Below are 19,060 nucleotides of genomic sequence, written 5' to 3'. Positions count from 1 at the left end.
GACTACAGTATAGTGTAAACATAACTTATGCACTGGGAAACCAAAAAAATGTGTGCGACTTGCTTTATTGTGATATTTGCTTTATTGCGGTGGTCTGGACCTGAACCTGCAACATCTCCAAGTTATACCTCTATTTTAAAAGCATATTAGAAATGGAAATGTATTAATTACTTTCAGGGTCATTCTTGTTTATTTGCTGCAATATTATATGAATTGGAACATAAGACTTTATATAAAAGTTCGGTTTGTACCGTACACATCAGATTTTTCAACATTGGCTAGTTAGGGTAATTAGTGACTTCCACAAAGTGGCGGGTTCCAGCTTCGAGATCTGCACCCAGGAGACACTTTCAGGGTGTTGTGGTTTCACCTAACAAGCCCCTGAAATCAGGCCCAGTCATCAGGTACTCTTCTGTATTTCTAAGCTACACACCGCAAAGCCAGGGCTGCATAAGAGCACAGAGAATATCAAAAGGAGCATTGAGAGTGGGTAGTTCATGTAACCTCATCAATATCCTACTCTGCCGTGGACGTTTGCCTCTGGCAGCCAAGTGCAATGCAAGATTTGGCTGTAAAGTGGTGTGGAGGGGTTGATGAGTATTTGTGACTTGAACTAATTTGGGGACAATGCTCCTTCCCTAGCCATATTGTCTCAAGAGAAAAAAAAATGTTGTCAGAGTAATGGACTGTCCAGCTGAAGTCAGTCTAAGCATAAGGACCAGGTTAGTCCAGTAGCGCTTTGATGGCAGTCTATTGATGATTACTTATTTTGTAAAAGTGATCTTGAAATTAGTCTTCTTACAGGAATTTAGAAGGATCAGATATTAAATAAGCTGCTCTGAAATGATTCTATTGGTTGATAGTCAAAACATTTTGATAAAACATTTAATAGTTTAATATTAAAACACTCCTATGTGATCCTAGAGTGTTGAATACTCAAGTGCCTCAAAAACTGGACTTTCAAAGGTTATGTCTGTTCTATTAATTTAGGAAAACTAGAATCCAAGGTGGGAAGTGACTTCTTAGGGTTAGTTTCTCTCCTAATATTCTTTTTTTTTCTTTTTTTTTTCCTCTAATATTCTTTATAAAACCTTTCATACTGCATGGTGTTGTTTGGGGATTCAGAAAGCTATCCAGAAGCCTACCCCAATGCCTGGCACATAGAAGGTGCTCAAGAAATTCCACTATGTTTTAGGAAGATGCGACCTTGGAGAAGTGGAGAACATGGGCTGCACTTAGGTCCTGTTTAGCAGTGTGCTTTCACTTTTCAAGTAAGTGGGTCTTATTTCCCCAAGTAAATTAGTCATTTCCTGGAAAACAGGGCTGACTGTTTTTACCTCCTTTCAGAGCCACCTGCTCTGCAGGGGTTCACCAAATAATAGTGAATGAGGATTCATGGTGGTTGGAAATAGCTCAGTGGATATTTTCTATGGTTATTTCACACATGCACCTGTGAAGTAACTCAGCTTATGTGAAGTGAGTATATTTTCCTTAGGGAAACAGTCTTAAATCTATTACAAGGAAATAATAGGACTCAGAGAGCAGCAGCTGGGCTCTCGGTCAGTTCTGTTCTTCATGCTGCCATAGACACTTCTGGATGCCTCTTTACTGCTGCCTTTAGACTGTTAGAGCTGAAAAAATAGGGAAGCAAAGTTAATTCAGCAGAACTTAGAATCTAAGGCTCTGCCCCAAGTCCACCTGCAGCTTGATTTTCAGCTTCAGGTCTTGGCTGTCCCTCTTGGACAAAGCATATGATAAGCCTGACTTTCCAGCCTGGCTCTGCTCTGCTCTGCTCTTACAACCTCTCTAAGTCTCACGTTCTTCATCTGTATAATGGGGGAAATAGAATGCTTCATTCAAAGAGTTGTTTGGAACATACGCGGTTCATAGAAATGCTTAGCATGAAACCTGGCACAAAAAAGCTCCTCGATAAACGTTAGCGCTCCTCCCATCATCCCTTCTTTACTCTTCTGGCCCCCAACCCTCACAGAGTAAAGGGTCAAGAAAAAGCTAGCTTTGTCCCCCTGTGGAACCATCTGGTAAGAGAAGTCCCTATATCCAAAATACTTTGTGCCTTTGACAGCCTGTCCGTTGCCCACTGGGGAACTGGCCACAGCCAACATTTAGTTTGGCCACCTTTCTTCCACACCTCAGGCCTGGGCTATCAGTGTACACTCCAGAGAAGGCACATTCATTTGAGCCAAACTGAATTAGCCAGGCCAGTCGGTGGCTGGGAAGTCACGTGCTGTTTCCCAAACCAAATAGAAAGTATTTTTAGATTATGTATGCACACATACACAAACGTGAGTATTCTTGTTTTGGAATAGTTTAATCGCTCCTACCATGTAGTAAGGCATTGTATGAGGCGTTTTAGAGTTCATATGTCAAATTCATACTGTTGAAGAGGAGACCCTTCTCTCACACTTCTACCCTTCTAAATCCATGTTCCCATGCCCTCTGAAAGAAAAGGAATTATCTGTCTGATTGGTGAGAACCCAGGACATTCATAGGGCCATTTTGCTCATGGCAGGGTCATTGTACCTTAAAGATCAGCCCCCTGGCTGGGGCCACCTGATTTTCTCCTGTCCCATGGGCAGGAGGCTTTCTAGGGGCTGCTCACCCAGCTCTGTCCTCTGTCCCACCCTCCTCAAGACAGGTGAGAAGCGTATATAATAGTCCGTGTCCCTCTTAGCTCAGCTCACTGTATTTCCTTCTGACAACTCTGGCCAAGAAGCCCTGCCACTGGCCCCCGAAGGGCCATGGTCATGCGTGCTCTGTGCCTTGGGCCAGGACTGGGTCCCTCACCTGCCTCTCCATTCCCTTCTACATCTGGACCTGGGGCTGGGTAATGTGGTATAAAGAACACAGGCTTCAGGGTATGCGGCCAGCTTTGCGTTCTAGCTCTGTGGCCTTGGGAAGATTATCTAACCTGCCTTTATCAGCTTCTGTTTCTGTATCTGTAACATAGATACAGTAACATCTACCTCACAGAGTTGCTGTGAGGGTTTCAAGAGTTAACATATGTACAAGCATAACAGGTGTGTAATGAATAGTTGGTGTTAGTATTTTCTTCCCTTAAGGTCAGAATTGCCTTATACCCTTCCATGAATCCCCACTGAGCACTACAGTCGGAACTCATCTCTTACCTTCTTCATCTCTTACCTTTTACGTCCTTCAGGGAGGCTCTCCTGATTAATTATATCTCTGCATTGTTCTGCATTACACGGAATGCCACTGGATTATTATGTATGCTTCTTGTCTGTTTTGAGACTCCCACTAGAATATAAATTCCTGAAAGGCAAGAAATGGTGTACACTCATTTTACACTGAGTCCCCAACTCTAGATCTTTGCCTGGGGCACAACAGGAACTCATTAATTATTTGTTGAATGAATAACGAATGAATGACTCCTCTGACCTCTCTGTCACCTTCCTGAATCATGTTTTCTGTTTCTACTTGTCCAGGTTAGCCGCATCTACCTACTTCCTGAGGAGACATGTGTTTTGAAAACATTGCAGTTACAGTCACTAACTATATAAGGAGATAGGTAATCACATACTGTATGATAAGTGAATGGAAACTTCTTATCACTCTAGTTCTTAAAAAAACAACACCACCTGTTGCTCTTATCCCAGATTGTGTGGGTGTGTATCGATAAGCCTTTCCCTGTGGTATTTTTAAAGTTCTTTAAGACCTTAAGGATCGGTTAAATACAGAACATACTGAGGCCTCGGGTTGGCATAGGTTTGTTCCCCCACAGCTTGCAGGATGGGAGATGCTCCTGGTTACAGGACTTATAGACCCCAAAGCAGCTGGGGCTGCAAGTGCCTGTGTGTGTTCTCCATCTCTTAGGCTGTTTGCTTAAAGCCTGTGAATCTAAAATGCTCCTGAGCAGCACCCAATTATTGCTCATATTGTCCGAGATCTCCCTTCCCACAGCGGAATGGGAATATGCATAATCAGATGCGGCAAGGGCAGGGCCCCTTTCCCACTCTTTCCTTCAAAGTCTTGGTCAGCATTGTCCTGTCGGTGTGTCAGGAACGGTCCTGTGCTAGGGCCTCGCCAAACACACAGCTACGTGCCCTTGATCTCCACCTTCAGCCCTGAGAGACTAGATCCATGCTTTGAAAACGATGCCTTGTCTTGACTCTAGGCCTAATCTAGTTGTGAGATGGGGCTTTCCTCCTCACCCCATCCCATCCAATCCAAGAGGGACCATTGTCTCCAGGTGGAATGATAGTGGGGGTGATGCGGTGGGGAGAGAGGTTGAGGTAAGGGGGAGGCAGTAGTACTGTTCTGCTAATAAATATATCAGAATAAAATTTTGCGGTGAACACGTGATAAGTACCAACAGTAAACAGTAAACTAGGAACATGCATTTGGACTGGCTAGAAGAGAATGAAGTGAATGTCAACTAAGTTTTCTGGGTTCACCCTAGAGGAAATCTGGGGCAAACCCATCACCCCACCTGTGAGAGTTGGGCTGAGATTTGGTATGCCCTTTGGTGACCTAACAATTATTTGGAGCTCATTTATTTCTATGATTCTTGATTTAAGTAATGTCAGGAAACTGGCTTTGCTCAAGATTCAGGATGTTTTCCCTTCCTGCGGGTTTCAGCTCAAGAACCATTGATCCTCGGTTGTTGTAAACCATTTTGGGATGTCCTCTGAAGTCTCCAACCCTCCCTGACTTCCTGTCATAAAAGCTGTGATTTTCCTATCTCCCTTCCAAGAGTGTGGTTTTGGATTTTCAGAGCTGAACGATTCTTGGACTTACAGCATTTCTGAGTCCAGGTTTAGGTATATGTTGATTGATTTCTTGTTAGGGAGCCAGTCTTTCTTAGGGAGCTGGGACCGGGGCGCACTGTTGGCATCTGGCTGGGTGTGCCGTTCAGGAGCCCAGAGCATTCAGATTCAGTCTTGCCAGCAATCCCTCTGCCTGCCAGACAACGACCTCAATCTCTGTTGCTGTCCCCAGAACCTCACACAACCCTCTGTTTTCTCATCTGTAAAATGGTGACTTTAAATCTAGTTCCAGTGCCTCCCTTGTGAACACCAAACAACACCAAAAAAACAATAAAAAGGATTTTATAAAACAGAAAGCTCTACGTAATTATTATTTATTTAGGACACTACATGTTTATTGAATAAGATATAGATGAGGAAAAATACGTAATAGGAATTATTATTTTGTGTTTGGGGGTCAAATAGTTAGTTACAGGAGGAGTAAAAGCAAATGGGTTTCTTTACTGCACGAGTTCTCAGTGTCTTTGGTATGCTAATATGTATTGTAAATGTCCAATATAATTTACATAAAATAGGCAGCGGTTCTCAGTGTAGGTGAACTCCTCTGCTTCTTAAAAAACAGAGTATCTCTTAGAATGGGTACACCTCCAGGAATTTGGGAAATACTGTATTGGGTAAGTTATTGTCATATTGTGATTGCATCCAGGTGGCTAAAGGCCAGCCCAGTGCAAATCTCATTCTTAAAAGTGAGGACAACCGAGCTCCCTGCCCTGGAGATGGAACCGCAGGCTCAGTGTCTGGGTGAGTCTGATTAGTCTCATTAGACTTATTAGTTCTTCTGATTGTCTGAGGGATCTTTCCTTTGCATTGCCAGGCTCCATCACTCCTGGCTCTGATTTAAGCTTGAGTTGACAGGGGGCTGTAAGGAGGGGCTTTCCCAGGGCTTCTCAGCTGCCCAGAGTTGTCTTCTTCCTGTTGCTGCAGCTTCATAACTGAATCATGGTTAATTCTGGACCAGAAAGACCAGGCTCAGAGCTCTGTTCTCTGCCAAAGCCAACCCAAAACGGTCTGTGTGCCCCTCTCAGCATGTCAGCAGGGACTTGTTGGACCGACATGCAGGAAAGATGCCTTTCTCCCTTTCTTCCTTCTTCTTTACTCCTAAGGTTGCCAAGAATTTGATTTTTCAAAATCCTTTTATTTTTAAATTATGAATTAACTAATGCTCATTGTAAACAATTTCCAATAATACAAATGTGTATAAGGTTGAAAAGGAAAGTTTTCCTCGTTTCTCCCACATCGCACGTACTTCCATCCCCAAGCATGTAGTGTACATTGTTCTAGGTCTTTCTCTTTGCACATGTAAATAATTGGTAAGTAGATTTGTTCGTTTGTTCATATATTTGGTTAGAGGCACTGCAACTTTCCGATTTCACTTAACAGTATTCCACGGACAACCTTCCAGGTCAGTGTATAAACATGAAATATCTTTTTATTTTTTTAAAGTCAAGTTTATTAAGGGAAAATTTACGTAAAATAAAACTCACCCTTTGTAAGAGTACAATTTGATGAGTTTGGACAAAGTAGACAAACAAGCACTCCAACCAAAATCCAGGACACACTTGTCACCACCAAAAGGTGCCTTTCCAGTCAAATCTCTTCTCACAGGCCTAATCCCTCGTAACCACTGACCTGTTGTTCTCTATCCCCATAGTTTTGCCTTTTCCAGAATCCCATATAAATGGAATTCTTCAGTACGTAGCCTTTTGTGTTGGCCTCAGCCTAATGCATTTGGGATTCATCCATGTTTCTGATTTCGGTAGTTCATTTTACTGCTAAGTAGTGTTGCCCTGTACACAATTTGTTTATCCATTCAGCAGTTGATGGCTATTCGGGTAGTTTCTAGTTTTAACACTTGGAATTGTCAGTCTTTTAAATTATAGACATTTAAATAGTATGTAATGATATTACACCACGGTTTTAATTTGCATTTTCCTAATGACTAATGATGTTGCGTCTCTTCCTGTGCTTATTTGCCATTCATACGTCTGCTTTAGTGAAGTACCTATTCACTCCTTTGGCCCAGTTCTTTCAAATGGGTTGTTTGTTTTATTATTATTGAGTTGTAAAAGCTCTTTATATATTCTGATTATAAGTCCTTTATCATATATGTTTTGCAAATATTTTCTCCCAGTCTTTGGCTTGGTTTTTCAATTTCATATTGTCTTTTGAACAGCAGAAGTTTTAAATTTTTGGTGAAGTCCAATTTAACATTTTTTGTGGTTTGTGCTTTTTTGGGTCTTAGTTAAGAAAAAAAATAAGAAGTATTTTGTCATAGAAACAGAGTACAATGATGGTTGCCCAAGGGTAGGGTTTGAGGAAAATGGAAAGCTATTGCTCAAAGGGTACAAAGTTTAAGTTATGTAGGATGATAAGTTCTAGAAATTTGATGTACAGCGTGGTGACTATAGTTAATACAGGATTGTATACTTGAAATTTTCTAGGAGATTCATTCTTCAGTGTTCTCACTGCAAAAAAAGGTTAACTACATGAAGTATGGGTATGTTAATTAGCTTGACTGTATATGTATAGCTTGACTGTGTATGTATTTCACAATGTATATGTATATCAAAACATCATGTTGTGCACCTTAAATATATGAAATTTTTATTGAAAACTTTTTTAGTTTAAAAAGGGAAATCTTTGCCTCATCCAAAGCCACTATGATTGTCTCCTGTTTTCTTCTTGAAGTTTAATTGTTTTAGCTCTTACATTTAGGTCTCTGATCTACTTTGAGCTAATTTTTATATATGGGGCAAGGTAAGGGTTAAGCTTCATTTTCGTTTGCTTTGCATATGAAAGATCCAGTTTTCTAGTATCATTTGTTGCAGAGACTACCTTATTCTTTGTCATGACTGTGTAATGTTTGATTGAATGGAGGTTTTGTGATTAATTCAACCAATCTCATATTCATTGAGTGTCAGGCTGTTTCAAATCTGAGACTGTCACAAGCATCCTTGCACCTAAACTGCCAAGCAGTTGAATGAGTATTTCTGTAGAATTTCCCGGTGAAATGGCACGTGCATGTTAAGGGTTGATGGATACTGCCGGATTATTCTTCAGCATACACTCCCACCTACAAGGCCTGAGCAGGAAGGCTCTAACTTTGACTGGATTTATTGGTGTAAGCCTTTTACAAATCTCCAATAATTTCCTTCTGGAAAATTTAATAGCCTGTGTTATTGGATTCTGAAAGATTAAGAGTCCTTCTAAGAGGGTTTGAAGAAAAAGTGATAATTTCTGCCTCAGTCACTTAGGGACATCTCATAAGAAATAGGCTTATAAAATGCATGGTACATGGGAAATGGAAATTTACAAAAAAACTGTTTAATAAGTATTGGGGCCTTATAAATACCTCTATGCCGAGCCTCCCTAAACGGTAGAGATTCCTGTAATAACTTGAGTCAGCAGTGACTTGCCCCCCAGTGGCCTGAATGTGTACTTTCAGCATCTCTTATGCAGGCCTCAGCTCAGGGTGGCAGTCTGTCCACAGACTCCCACTTTCTCACCATACTCATCAAAGCCCTCCCTTGTACCAGACCTGTGCCAGCCAGTTACATGTGCAATGCCACAAAGGGGATCTGGGAAATGCAAGTTGCTCATTGTGGCTGGAACATCAAATTATGACACTTTTCCTACCTTCTTTTATTTTGTGATTTGGTGTGATTTGATCAAATTGAACTAACGTTGTTGAAGTTCTATTATTAGGTGACAGGCACAGTCTTGGGGGTCATGAGGGTACACAGAGCTATGGAACAGCCACCCATCTTCAGGGACGTTAACACAGGTTAAATAGCAGCATAAGATGGTTTAGAAGCAGTTCAAATACAATACCAGCAGGTGTCACAAGCAGGACATATTGATATAATTTGTTCCAACTTCACGGTCAGTGGTGAAATCTGTATGCGGAGAGAAGGAATAAATCACTCTGGCTACTCAGAAGAGGAATCTGAGCTGGATGGTGAAAGTTCAGATTTTGTCACCAAGTTACTCAAAAGTTACCTTTTGAGTAGCTCCCAGGTAGACTACACCTTTCTCCAAGCCACCAAAACCCCACTGCTGGGGCTGTAGGTTTCAACAGGTAACAAGAGCAAGCCTTAGAATTTCCTGGTTGGATTTAGCCAACAATCACAGACCTTCCGTTAAACATTTTGAGAGCAACTAATGGGAGTGCCCCCTCTTTAAGTTGTCCTGTTAATTCTGAATGTGCGCCAAGTATATTCTTTATGCTTTCAAAAGCTTTTTTATAAATTCTGTATCCGTTAGCCATTGCTGCATAAGAAAACATCCCATCATCCTGTGGCTTCAGGACCCTGAAGGCAGAAACAACAGCCTTTTTATTTGCTCATGAATCTGTATTCTGGGCTAGGTTCATCTTGGCAGTTCCTTAGCTGGTCTTACCTGGGGTCACTTCTGTGACTGCCATCTTCTGGAGACCCCGTTGAGTGTAGATGATCCAAATTGGCATCAGTCTCACGTCTAATGCCTCATCTGAGATGGTCAGCTATTTGGGGGGGGGGGGGGGGCTGGCTGCTTCCTCTTTCTGTGGCCTATTCAATAGTCTAGACTTTTTTTTTTTTTATGTGGCAGTTGGCTTCCAAGAAAAGGCAAAAGCAGAAGCTGCCAGGCCTGTTAAGGGTACAGTGTCACTTTAGCCACATTCTATTAGTCAAAGCTAGTCACAAGGCCAGCCTATGTTCAACTAGAAGGGAAATAAATTCCACCTCTGTTGGGAAGAGCGGCGTGTGCGTACAGGGATGGGAGAGGTTTTTGCTGGCCATCTTTGTACCCCATCTATATCATGGCTCCCTGGGTTTCATTTTTGCTGTCTCTAGGCACAAGCTTTAATTCATGTATGATTCATCTCATGTTCCCTTATTTAACCTTTTCAACAAACCTTTAAAGGGAACATGCTTCTATTTTATAATGGGAAAACTGAGCGTTAGAAAGATCAAACAGTTTGTCCACTGTCACAGCAGAGCTGGAAGTCCAGCCCATCCGGTGCTACAGGATCCTTGCCTGGTATTATGCCTTCACCTGCCTCCACCTTCCCCCAGAATGAGGGTCAGTTACTGGACCCCAGAGTCCAGTAATTACCAAACCATTTCTGAGGCACTGGGAGTATGTCACGTAAATTAAAGCAGAATGGACCACTCTGTGGATTATTATTTTAATCATTTAATCATCGGAAGAGGTATTCATTTAAGCATGCAATGATTTTTATTTGGAGAATTTTGTCTAGCCAAAGATGAAGCCGATGCTATTTCTCCAATTATAGTTTATTTTCCAATCTGTTGACTCTTTTCATTTATTTTGATTTGCACGGGAAAAAGTTTGCAGCTTCTGGAGAGAGAACAAACACTCTTTCATAGAAAAAGCTGTTTTTGAAAATATATTTCCTTCCTCTTTATTGAATGATTAAAGAAAACAAATCCAACGTCAACTATACATTCGTCACCCCATAGGTGAAAAATGTCACAGACTGAATTTGTCACAGAAGGATCTGTCTCCACATAAATTCAGTTTGAATCCGAAGAGTTGATTCTGTGATGCTGCAGGAGATCTCAGTTCCGAGCAGGTAGATGCTGGTGGATAATCAATTAGGAAATCTGTCTGCCCTTAAGGACAGCTTCTAGTGAGCATTGAGATTTGGCTGCCTTTCCTCACTTCTTCAATAACCACTTACCTCAGTCTCCAAAAAAGAAAATTCTGACATCTTAATTTTAATGTGGGCATTTGATACAGTGCTTGAGATAAATATAACCCTGTGTAGTATGGAGAAGGTTTAATGGGAAATGGTTGGCATTCTTTCTTGGTAAAGGCACGGGAAGAGGAGAGAGAGAGAGAGAGAAAGAGAGAGAGAGAGAGAGAGAGAGAGAGAGAGAGAGAGAGAGAGAAAACAGCCGTGAGGAAGACAAAAGCAGAGATAAGCAAGGCTCCACGGCAACCTGGAGGCAAGGCTGCTGAGAACTTGACACTTTCCAGACTCCAGCCAGCATGGTAGTCCTGAATCCAACGACTTTGGGAGTTTATCTTCAGCTTTTCTTCCGCTTTGTCGTGTCTCAGCCTACTTTCATCAATAGTGTCCTCCCAATTTCAGCAGGTAAATGATGACCACAACTTTCCTCTCTTCCATCTGTTGGGGGAGGAGGGAAGATTGTTTTGCAACATGTCCTGATATTTTTCCCATTCTACTCTTGGTGGAGGGAGGCCGGAAGGGAGACGGCCACCCGGGGCAGCTTCCTGTCATCCGAGCTAGTCTTGGAAGCCCCTTCTGTCCTTGTTCCAAACAGCCCCCACCTGGCTGCTCAAAGCCACAGACCCTTTTAAAAAAGGGTCTCCCCCCACTTCTCCTCATTTGCTGCCTGATTTCATTTTGGTTGGGGATTGTGGGGAGCTTAAAAGAAGAGATGGAGTGGAGGGCAAGTGAGAGAGAAGTGAGTCCCAGATATTTCTATAAATACATCCATGACGCCTTCTGAAGGGTCTTGACTCAAAGGGGGTGTTGTGGAGTAGACCCGCCTCTGCCCCAGCTCAGGTGGTGTCAGCCGCCTGCCGGGACCATCCCATCGAATGAAAAGGGAGTCCTGTTGATTCTCTGGGGGGCTAAGGGGCCCCCATGCAGCCTCAGGACTAGGTCTTCCATTTCTCCAGCCCTGTCTGCTTTCATGTTGTGCTTTCTCACTGGACTTCTCTTCAGCCTCAGATGAGGAAGCTGGAGGCCCTGGGTAAAGGGAGATTTCTGGGGGGAGGTGGAGAGCGCTCCAGAGTGACGGCTGAGCCTGGAGCTGGGTGTCTGCCAGGTATAGCACTGGGAGATGGAGGGAAGGGGGCTTTTTCTGCCAGCCTGGCCACCTTTTCTGAGGGCACAGGAGTGTTGCCCAGGTCCTGTTTGACCAAGAGCAGGGGAAGTATTAGATTACCAGCATGGCCTATTTCAACCTTTCTGAGGAAACGCCAATGTTTCCGGAGGGCGTGAGGGAGGCACACAGACCCCAGGCTTTGCTGCCTGTTTCCTCACGCCCCCCTCAGGTCACCTCAGTCACCCCTGGCTCTCCCCAGAAATGGCAGTTTCAGTCACGTGCTCCTACGTGAATCTCATAGATAAGTAAACTGAGGCAGAAATTTCACTCACTGCCTTTGCTGGAAACACGGGCTCTCGGAGGGGGCATGTCTGTGAGTCTAACTCCCAACCCCTGTCCATTCATAAAAACCGCTGAGCGAGACGCTGTCAGTGTTTGTGGGCCCTGAGGCAAGGACTAGGAGAAGGGCGTGGGGCTAAATATAAACGTGTGAGTAACTGAAGGAGGGGGAAGGGGGTTTGTGGAGATTCTTGGGAGGTAGGCAGGGGACAGGAAAGGTGGGTGGTTGCACCACCACGGGGGGGGGGGGGGTGCCAACATGCCCCCCACAAATTCAAGTTGAGACCGCCAGGCTTCTTCTGGGAGTGAGTGGGTCATTATTTCCCTATTTGAGGGGGAAGCTTCATAGTTAATTTGGTCTAACTTGGTGGTTCGTAACCATGTTTGGGTCATAGATTCCTTTGAGAATCCGTTGAAAGCCCAGGCCTTAAGGAAACTCACTCCTCTGGTTCTATCCCTGCCTCTGATGGGCTCTCTGACTTCCGGGAGATCGTTGGTGTGAGACTGTCAGCACCGTGTGGGCAGGGATTGTGTCCGTCTTGTTTCTTTCCACTGTATCCCCAGGGTCAGCACAGTGCCTGGCACATGGTAAATGAAGGAATAAAAGCTTTTCTCATCTGTACATTAAGGTTTGCCATCATTTTGTATCACTTAATTTAGATAGAGCCAAAATGGCTAATGAGTTCTGAAAGCCAGAGAGAAAAGAGCCTCTGATTTTCTTTGAAATTCTTGCCATAGAGAGAACCCTGGCACAGCTTAGACAGCTCTTAGGTCAGACTTGGTACAGATGGTACCAGTCAGGTTAACAGTAGGAGAAAGAAGCAACTCTGATGGTTCTGATGAACAGACTTAAACGAAGGAACCACTTTCAGAGGTGTGGCTTAAGAGAACTAGAAAAGGAACGCTGAGAGATTAGCAGCCCCAGGAGGCTTTTTACCTCCCTATGCTTGAAAAGGCAAGAAGAGGAAATGGGGAAATGGATCCCAGGTAGATCTGAGGCCTTGGAGAAGGGACCCCTGGGCAGGGCCTAGGATCACAGAGGGACCCCAGAAAGGGGAGAAGAAATACCCCAACCTCTGTCTTCAATTCGCTCACCTCTTGGCAGTTGGCCAAACCCAATCTGCATCCCAGGCAGGGGAGGTCCTTGATATAGTGTTGGGGTCAGCCCCTGGAGTGGGGGGACTTGCGGACGTAGAATAGCTAGCCCCCACATCCATAGGCTCTTCCTCATGAATTGCTAGGTCCAGACCTTCTGATTGGGATCATACTCTTCAGACATTTGGTAAAACAATGGGGTAGAGCTAGGGGGGAATCACTAAAGTGACAGCTCAACAGAACAAAAAATATCTACTTTCTCCTATAGAGTCACTGGGCTTTGTCCCCTTCATTTAGTGGCCACGGTTTCCTGACAGCACAGTTCACAAATAAACTTATGTCCTGAAATGGGAACTTTTCCTTGACACAGGAGAACTTTATTCCTTTGAAAATATTTTCCAACAATTTGATGTGAAATAGTCTACATTCAGAAGCTGGTAGGTTTTTAGTCTTCTGAAGAAGACAAGCCCTGTGTGCATGGAAACAAGGGCCACCAGGAAGATCTTTTCATTGCACCCACCATGCCTTAGTGAATGCCTACTGCATGCCTGGCGCTGTACCAAGTGCTACATGGGGACACAGAGACAAGTAGGACACTGCCCAGAGGTCCTGGAGGAACACAGGGTCCCTCACTACTGAAATACAAGCAGCACAGGCTGCATGCGCCCAGTTCTCCAGAGAGGGGCTGTGATGGATGGAAGAAGGCCTGTAGGCTGCTTCTTACCTTCACACTCGCCAGGAAAGACAGTATTCCAACAACACCAGACACTGCACCAGCTATCGGGATCAGATGCTCGTTACCTGGCAACCTCCACTGCCGGGTCCCAGAGGAGAACCAGGAAAGGAGCAAGAAAGCATCCAAGAGGCCAAAGTGATGACAGAAATCTGAGCACTAAAGCACATGCATCTGATACACAGAAAACAACCTCAGGCCCAGACTCCAAGCCTATTACCTCTTACTTTGGATGCCATTCTAACAGGCTTAGATAGCAGGTTTCTTGAAGCGTAGTGAATGAGCAATAGCACATTAGTTTGTGGGGGGGCGAGCAGTGCACTGAGGCTTAAGATATACACAATGACAACAACAAAAAAAAGACAGCTGGTCAAATGGATTACAAGAAAAATAATAAAGAATTAGGGAATAGTTCTTAGATCAAAAAGAATAGTAGACTGGAATTATTTCTGGAGCCTCGGTTCTGTATATAACCCCTGGGGGCATCACTGACCTAGAGCACGTTACCTGGCTCTCATTATGACGAAGACTGAATTGTGCTTACTTTGCTTAAGAAGACAGATAAGTGCCATGTATATTTTAGAATAATTTCTATTGAACATGGCCCTAAAATTGTAAACGTCAGGAACCCTAACTTTGGTATATAGTTTTAACCATTGCTGGGTAATAAACCACAGTCACACTCAATGGCTTAAACAACAATCACTTATTAGTGAAGTTCATGTGTCTGTAGGTCAACTAAGGGTCAGCTGATCGAGCCTGGGTTTGGCTGGTACTAGCTGGGCTCACTGTGGGTCTATGGATTGACTCAGCTCCAACATCCATTCACAGATGTAGCTCAGTAGTTGTACAATTTCTAGAATGTGCTGGCACAGACCCAAGGACAATAATATTTACAGACAGGCAGACCTTCCACACACTTCAATTTATATAATTCTCACAGCACCTCTGGGATGGATGTGGCATCACTCCCACTTTTCAGATGAGGAAATAGAGGTTCAGAGAGATTAAGTGACTTGCCCAAGATCACACGGCTAATAGGTGGGAAAGCTGGAAACTGGAGTCCCGCCCTCTGAATCTAAGTCTGGGGCTTTTATCAATGTAAACCAAACCTACTTATGACCATGGCTAAATAATGATATTAGCTATTAAAGTCCCATAGGCTACCCTTCTAGCCTCTGAAAACTCAACTCTAGATTCTTTAAAAATTTTTATTTTATTTTTCAATTATAGTTGACATACAATATTATATTAGTTTCCTATGTACAACATACTGATTAGACATTTATGTAACAAAGTGACCACCACAGTAAGTCTAGTACCCACCTGGCACCGTACATAGTCATTACTGGGTTCTTTCTTCTCCATTCCCTCCTACCTTCTCCTTAGGATAGCAATGCCCAAGCTCTTAGCAAAAGACTAGAGATAACTATACTAAAGTGTGCATGACTTGCCAGGATACTGGTTTACCTTTCCTTTGAAGGTATTTGTGTTTTAACAGGGGTAAAAATTCTAAGCCAAAGTATCCTCTAGTAAGATGAGCTTCAACCACGGTATTTTGGGGCATGAGGCCTTCCTGGGGTCAGAGACTACCTCTTCACAAATATTCCGTTCAGGCATTGGGAACCCACCTACCCTATACCCAAACAGACACATGTGGCTTCCCTCTTCCAAGACAGGATTTCTCAGGCAGGCAGGAGCTCTTCAGGTGATGTTTGGGTCCAGTTTGCAGAGACGGGTGAGAAGACCCAAAACCAGTCCTGTGGAGTGAGTCATGTGGAAGAATATGAATTCTGTCTGGGTGCCGGAATCTTCTCCAGCTGGCTGCTGGGATATGACCCAGAGCAGTTTTGTGTCCTATAGGACCTGATGTCTGGCCCTGTGTTCCCCTGACTGGAAGCCAGCCAGGCCCCCACTTGGGAACCAGTCATGTTTTTGGCAGTAGATTATGGGCCATTTATTTCTGTCTGATGTTGATCAGCTGTTGTTTAATGTTCCATAATGCACTTCCCAGCCATCTTCTCCGATTTAGCCCCCCATATTTCCTCTAGATAAGATGATCAGTGAGGGTTCTTAAATGAGAGGGCTCTCCAGGGGTCCCATCTTTGCCACTTCTTCCCATCCCCATCCTGCGAATAAAGCAGTGGATTCATCTCCAGCTCAGACACGGAGAGAGGTGGGTGTGAGAGATGGGAGGCTTTCCCTGCAGATATCCAGGGCCAAGCCCCCACACTGCCATTCACCACATGCAAGCCTGCTTTCCTCAGATCCACAACCATGGCTGCCACAACCATACAGAAACAGTGCAGCTCTAGAATGGGATGCTTTACAGAAGCCCAGTGTCCAGGCTAAATAGACTAAAGAAATCAGCATCGGTGGGGCATTTTATCAGGTACTGAGAGTGTTTAATACTGTCTAGGTGATTCTCATGTCCAACCAGGGTCAGCCATTGAACTACAGCCAGCATCAGAATCACCTAAAAGGTTTGTTAAAACATAGACTGCTGGGCTCCACCCCCAGAGGTTCTGATCCAGTAGGTCTGGAGTGGGGCCCAGGAGTTTGCGTTTCTAAGCTCCCAGGTGGTGCTGACGCTGCTGGTCCACAGAGCACATTCTGAGAACCACTGGTCACATTTGCCTCTCTGAGTTCCTGTATTAGTTTCCCACGGCCACTCAGTGGTCATGTTGCTTTCTTCTGTGTCACATCTTCCTCTGCTTCTTTCTTATAAAGACACGTGTGATTCCAGTTAGGGGCCATCCAGATAATCACCCCATCTTTAACTTTTTAGTTTAATTACACCTGCATAGAAGGTAACATTGATAGGTCCCAGGAGTTAGGATCTGGATCTCTTTGGGGGCCATCATTCAGTTTATCACAGTTACCTTTTCCACTGGGAAAGTGTTCCATAAGTGCTTTTCTAAGTGACATCACAATCAAAGGTACGGGTGTATAAACAGTCTTCATTTGGGTGCAAGTACTTTATTTGAGAGGTGATCCCAGGAGGGCTGGGGAAAGCAAGACAGGGAAGGGCAGGCAGTCAATACCAGGTACCAGGGGGATTCCTGAACAGATTCCTGGGGAGCTCCGGGAGATGGGGCACTGGGATATTTACCCACCAGCTCTTGGGGACATGCTTGCCCAAGCAATTCCCGTGGCTGGAGAAGCCCTGTGGCATAAGCACAGGTGCCTGTGGCAGGAGCTGGAAGCCCATAGGGCCTCATGAACACTCAAGGATACGGGCGGGGAAGAGACAGCATCTGCCACAGATACTTGCCGAGAGCAGCTGTGGTTCTGCTGGCCCTCACACAGTTGCCTGCCTGCCCCACCTGCCATTTCTGGGCAGTGGCAGTTACTCTCAGCAACCCCTGCTCTGATACAGGAGCTGGGATCCAGTTGCTCTGGGAGCCCCGTTAGCACGAAGAAAGCTGCCTGCCCTGCACTGAGCCCATTCTCTTTGCTAGAGTCTTTTTAAGAATATGACTTCTAAATATATGGTGATGGAAGGAGAACTGACTCTGGGTGGTGAACACACAATGGGATTTATAGACGATGTAATACAGAATTGTACACCTGAAATCTATGTTATTTCACTAAGAATTGTCACCCCAATAAAATTAATTAAAAAAAAAAAGAATATGACTTCTAATTGTCAAAACAATTTCACAAGCCATTACTACCCTACTCACTCCTTGCCTGGATTTTACCAAAGAGGAAACTGATGTTCAGAGAGGTGCAGTCACTTGCCTGAGGTCACACCGTGCCAGGGCCAAAATTCCCGTCAGGACTTTGTGACCCCCAAATCATTGCAGAGGCAGAATAGCCTAGTGGTCAGGAGTTGGGCATCTGGTACCACACTGCCTGGGTTCAAGTCTTGTGTTTCCCTTTGCTTTGTGATGTTGGGCAGGGAAATCACCTGCTCTGTACCTCAGTTTCCCCACCTATAAAATGGGGCTAAAAGTAGGATTTAACTCACAGGTTGGTTTCAAAGATTAAGGGACCTAATTATGAACATAAAGTACGTAAAATAATTCCTGGTGTATGATGTATAAACCTTATCTATCATTTTTTCCCACAACCTCACAGTGTCTGTACACATGCCAAGAGGTCATAATTGCCCCTAAGATGTAGTTATGTCAAAAGGCAAAAGTCCTAAATACAACCCAAACAATAACTTTGCTTAAAATATACAACAAGTTAAGGCAAAAAGAGGAGCTCAGCTTTTATTCATTTTGCATTTGTGAATCAGTCCCTAAAGTAGGGACATGTAGACCAGGGAAGGAATCTCTTCTCGTGGTGACTGGCTTTCCCTCATGGCTTTAAAAATACACCTGGCCCTATTCCATCTCCCAGCCCAGGAGCATTCAGCTCCATTCAAACCTGCACTTATGTCTCCACAGCAACCAACATAAGCACAAGCGTGACTGTGTGTTAGGAGATGGCGACAGCTGAAGGAGAGGCCTTGTGGCTGCTAAGGGCTTTACACTGTAAACCAGCTGGGGTCTGAAACAAGAGAGAAAAGAAAGAAACACGAATGCAAGTTGGACAGGCTTCTCCCCTCCCAGGCCTCCCGCTCCTTTCCCCCACTCGTCCTGTGGTGCCGCTTGCCTCGCCCTCTTGGTATCTTTCTGAGAAGTCTGGAGAAAGCCCCAGGAGCTTTCCTGCTGCAGCTGGTAGTTCTCTCTTGGGACACATGCTTCAGGAGGAACCTTCCAGGAGGCTCAGACCTGGCCTGGGGCTTCTTGGGGACCCAGGATTGGAGGGGTGGGGTGACGATGGCCATTCTACTTGTAGAGACCTACCTGCCCGACTGGGGCTTTCTTACTTTCCCATGACTCTGAGTTTGTTCAAGTGTTTGAACTTGTCCGCGGTGTGAGGGGCCTGTGAGGTAGGCCAGTATTGTTGAGGGTTGAAACAGGGTTGTCCCTTTGTGCCCGAGCAGAAATCATCCCTACAGGGGGAGCCCCCAAAAGGCTTCCAAATTCTCTGTGGTCATCCAGAAACCAAAGTCTCCACTGCTGAGATTAGTGTTCAGGATTTAGGGGGCCACCAAGTGAGGACAACAACACTTTCCCCTCTTGTTCGTCTTTCTGAGAGCTGTGTCAGACAAGGTCATGGTAGGGAAAGTAAATGGTGGAACAGACGACTGTTCTCTCTGTCCAGGGAGCAGCAGCGTCCTGAGGGCGCGGGTTTGGGCGACACGCTCCTTCATTCTCCGTGTCCGCCCATAGAAAATGAGGAGTGGAAGGCCGAGATGGCTCTCTGGACAAGTGGGCCCTGGAAATGTTTTC

At 44.5% G+C, this 19,060-nt stretch overlaps 1 protein-coding gene across 4 annotated transcripts in view; it reads left to right on the top strand.

Moving 5' to 3' along the window:
* The first annotated feature begins 551 nt into the window (after positions 1 to 551).
* The window catches only part of COLQ (collagen like tail subunit of asymmetric acetylcholinesterase), a 60,311-nt gene continuing 41,802 nt past the window's right edge, over positions 552 to 19,060 (top strand). Inside the window, exons 1-3 of one of the 4 annotated variants that reach the window (XM_081071312.1) lie at positions 1,174 to 1,271; positions 3,465 to 3,547; positions 5,452 to 5,546. In XM_081071312.1, coding sequence (XP_080927438.1) covers positions 5,522 to 5,546 — 25 coding nt within the window. In that variant the 5' untranslated portion in view covers positions 1,174 to 1,271; positions 3,465 to 3,547; positions 5,452 to 5,521. Of the gene's footprint in view, positions 1,272 to 3,464; positions 3,548 to 5,362; positions 5,547 to 10,647; positions 10,906 to 19,060 lie in introns of those variants that run through there. The other 3 variants (XM_081071311.1, XM_081071309.1, XM_081071310.1) reach the window with 3 other exon arrangements.

The sequence above is a fragment of the Rhinolophus hipposideros genome, assembly GCF_964194185.1.
Source record: "Rhinolophus hipposideros genome assembly, chromosome: 14".
Classification (NCBI taxonomy): Eukaryota; Metazoa; Chordata; class Mammalia; order Chiroptera; family Rhinolophidae; genus Rhinolophus; species Rhinolophus hipposideros.
This window is presented reverse-complemented; position numbering and strand designations above follow the sequence as displayed.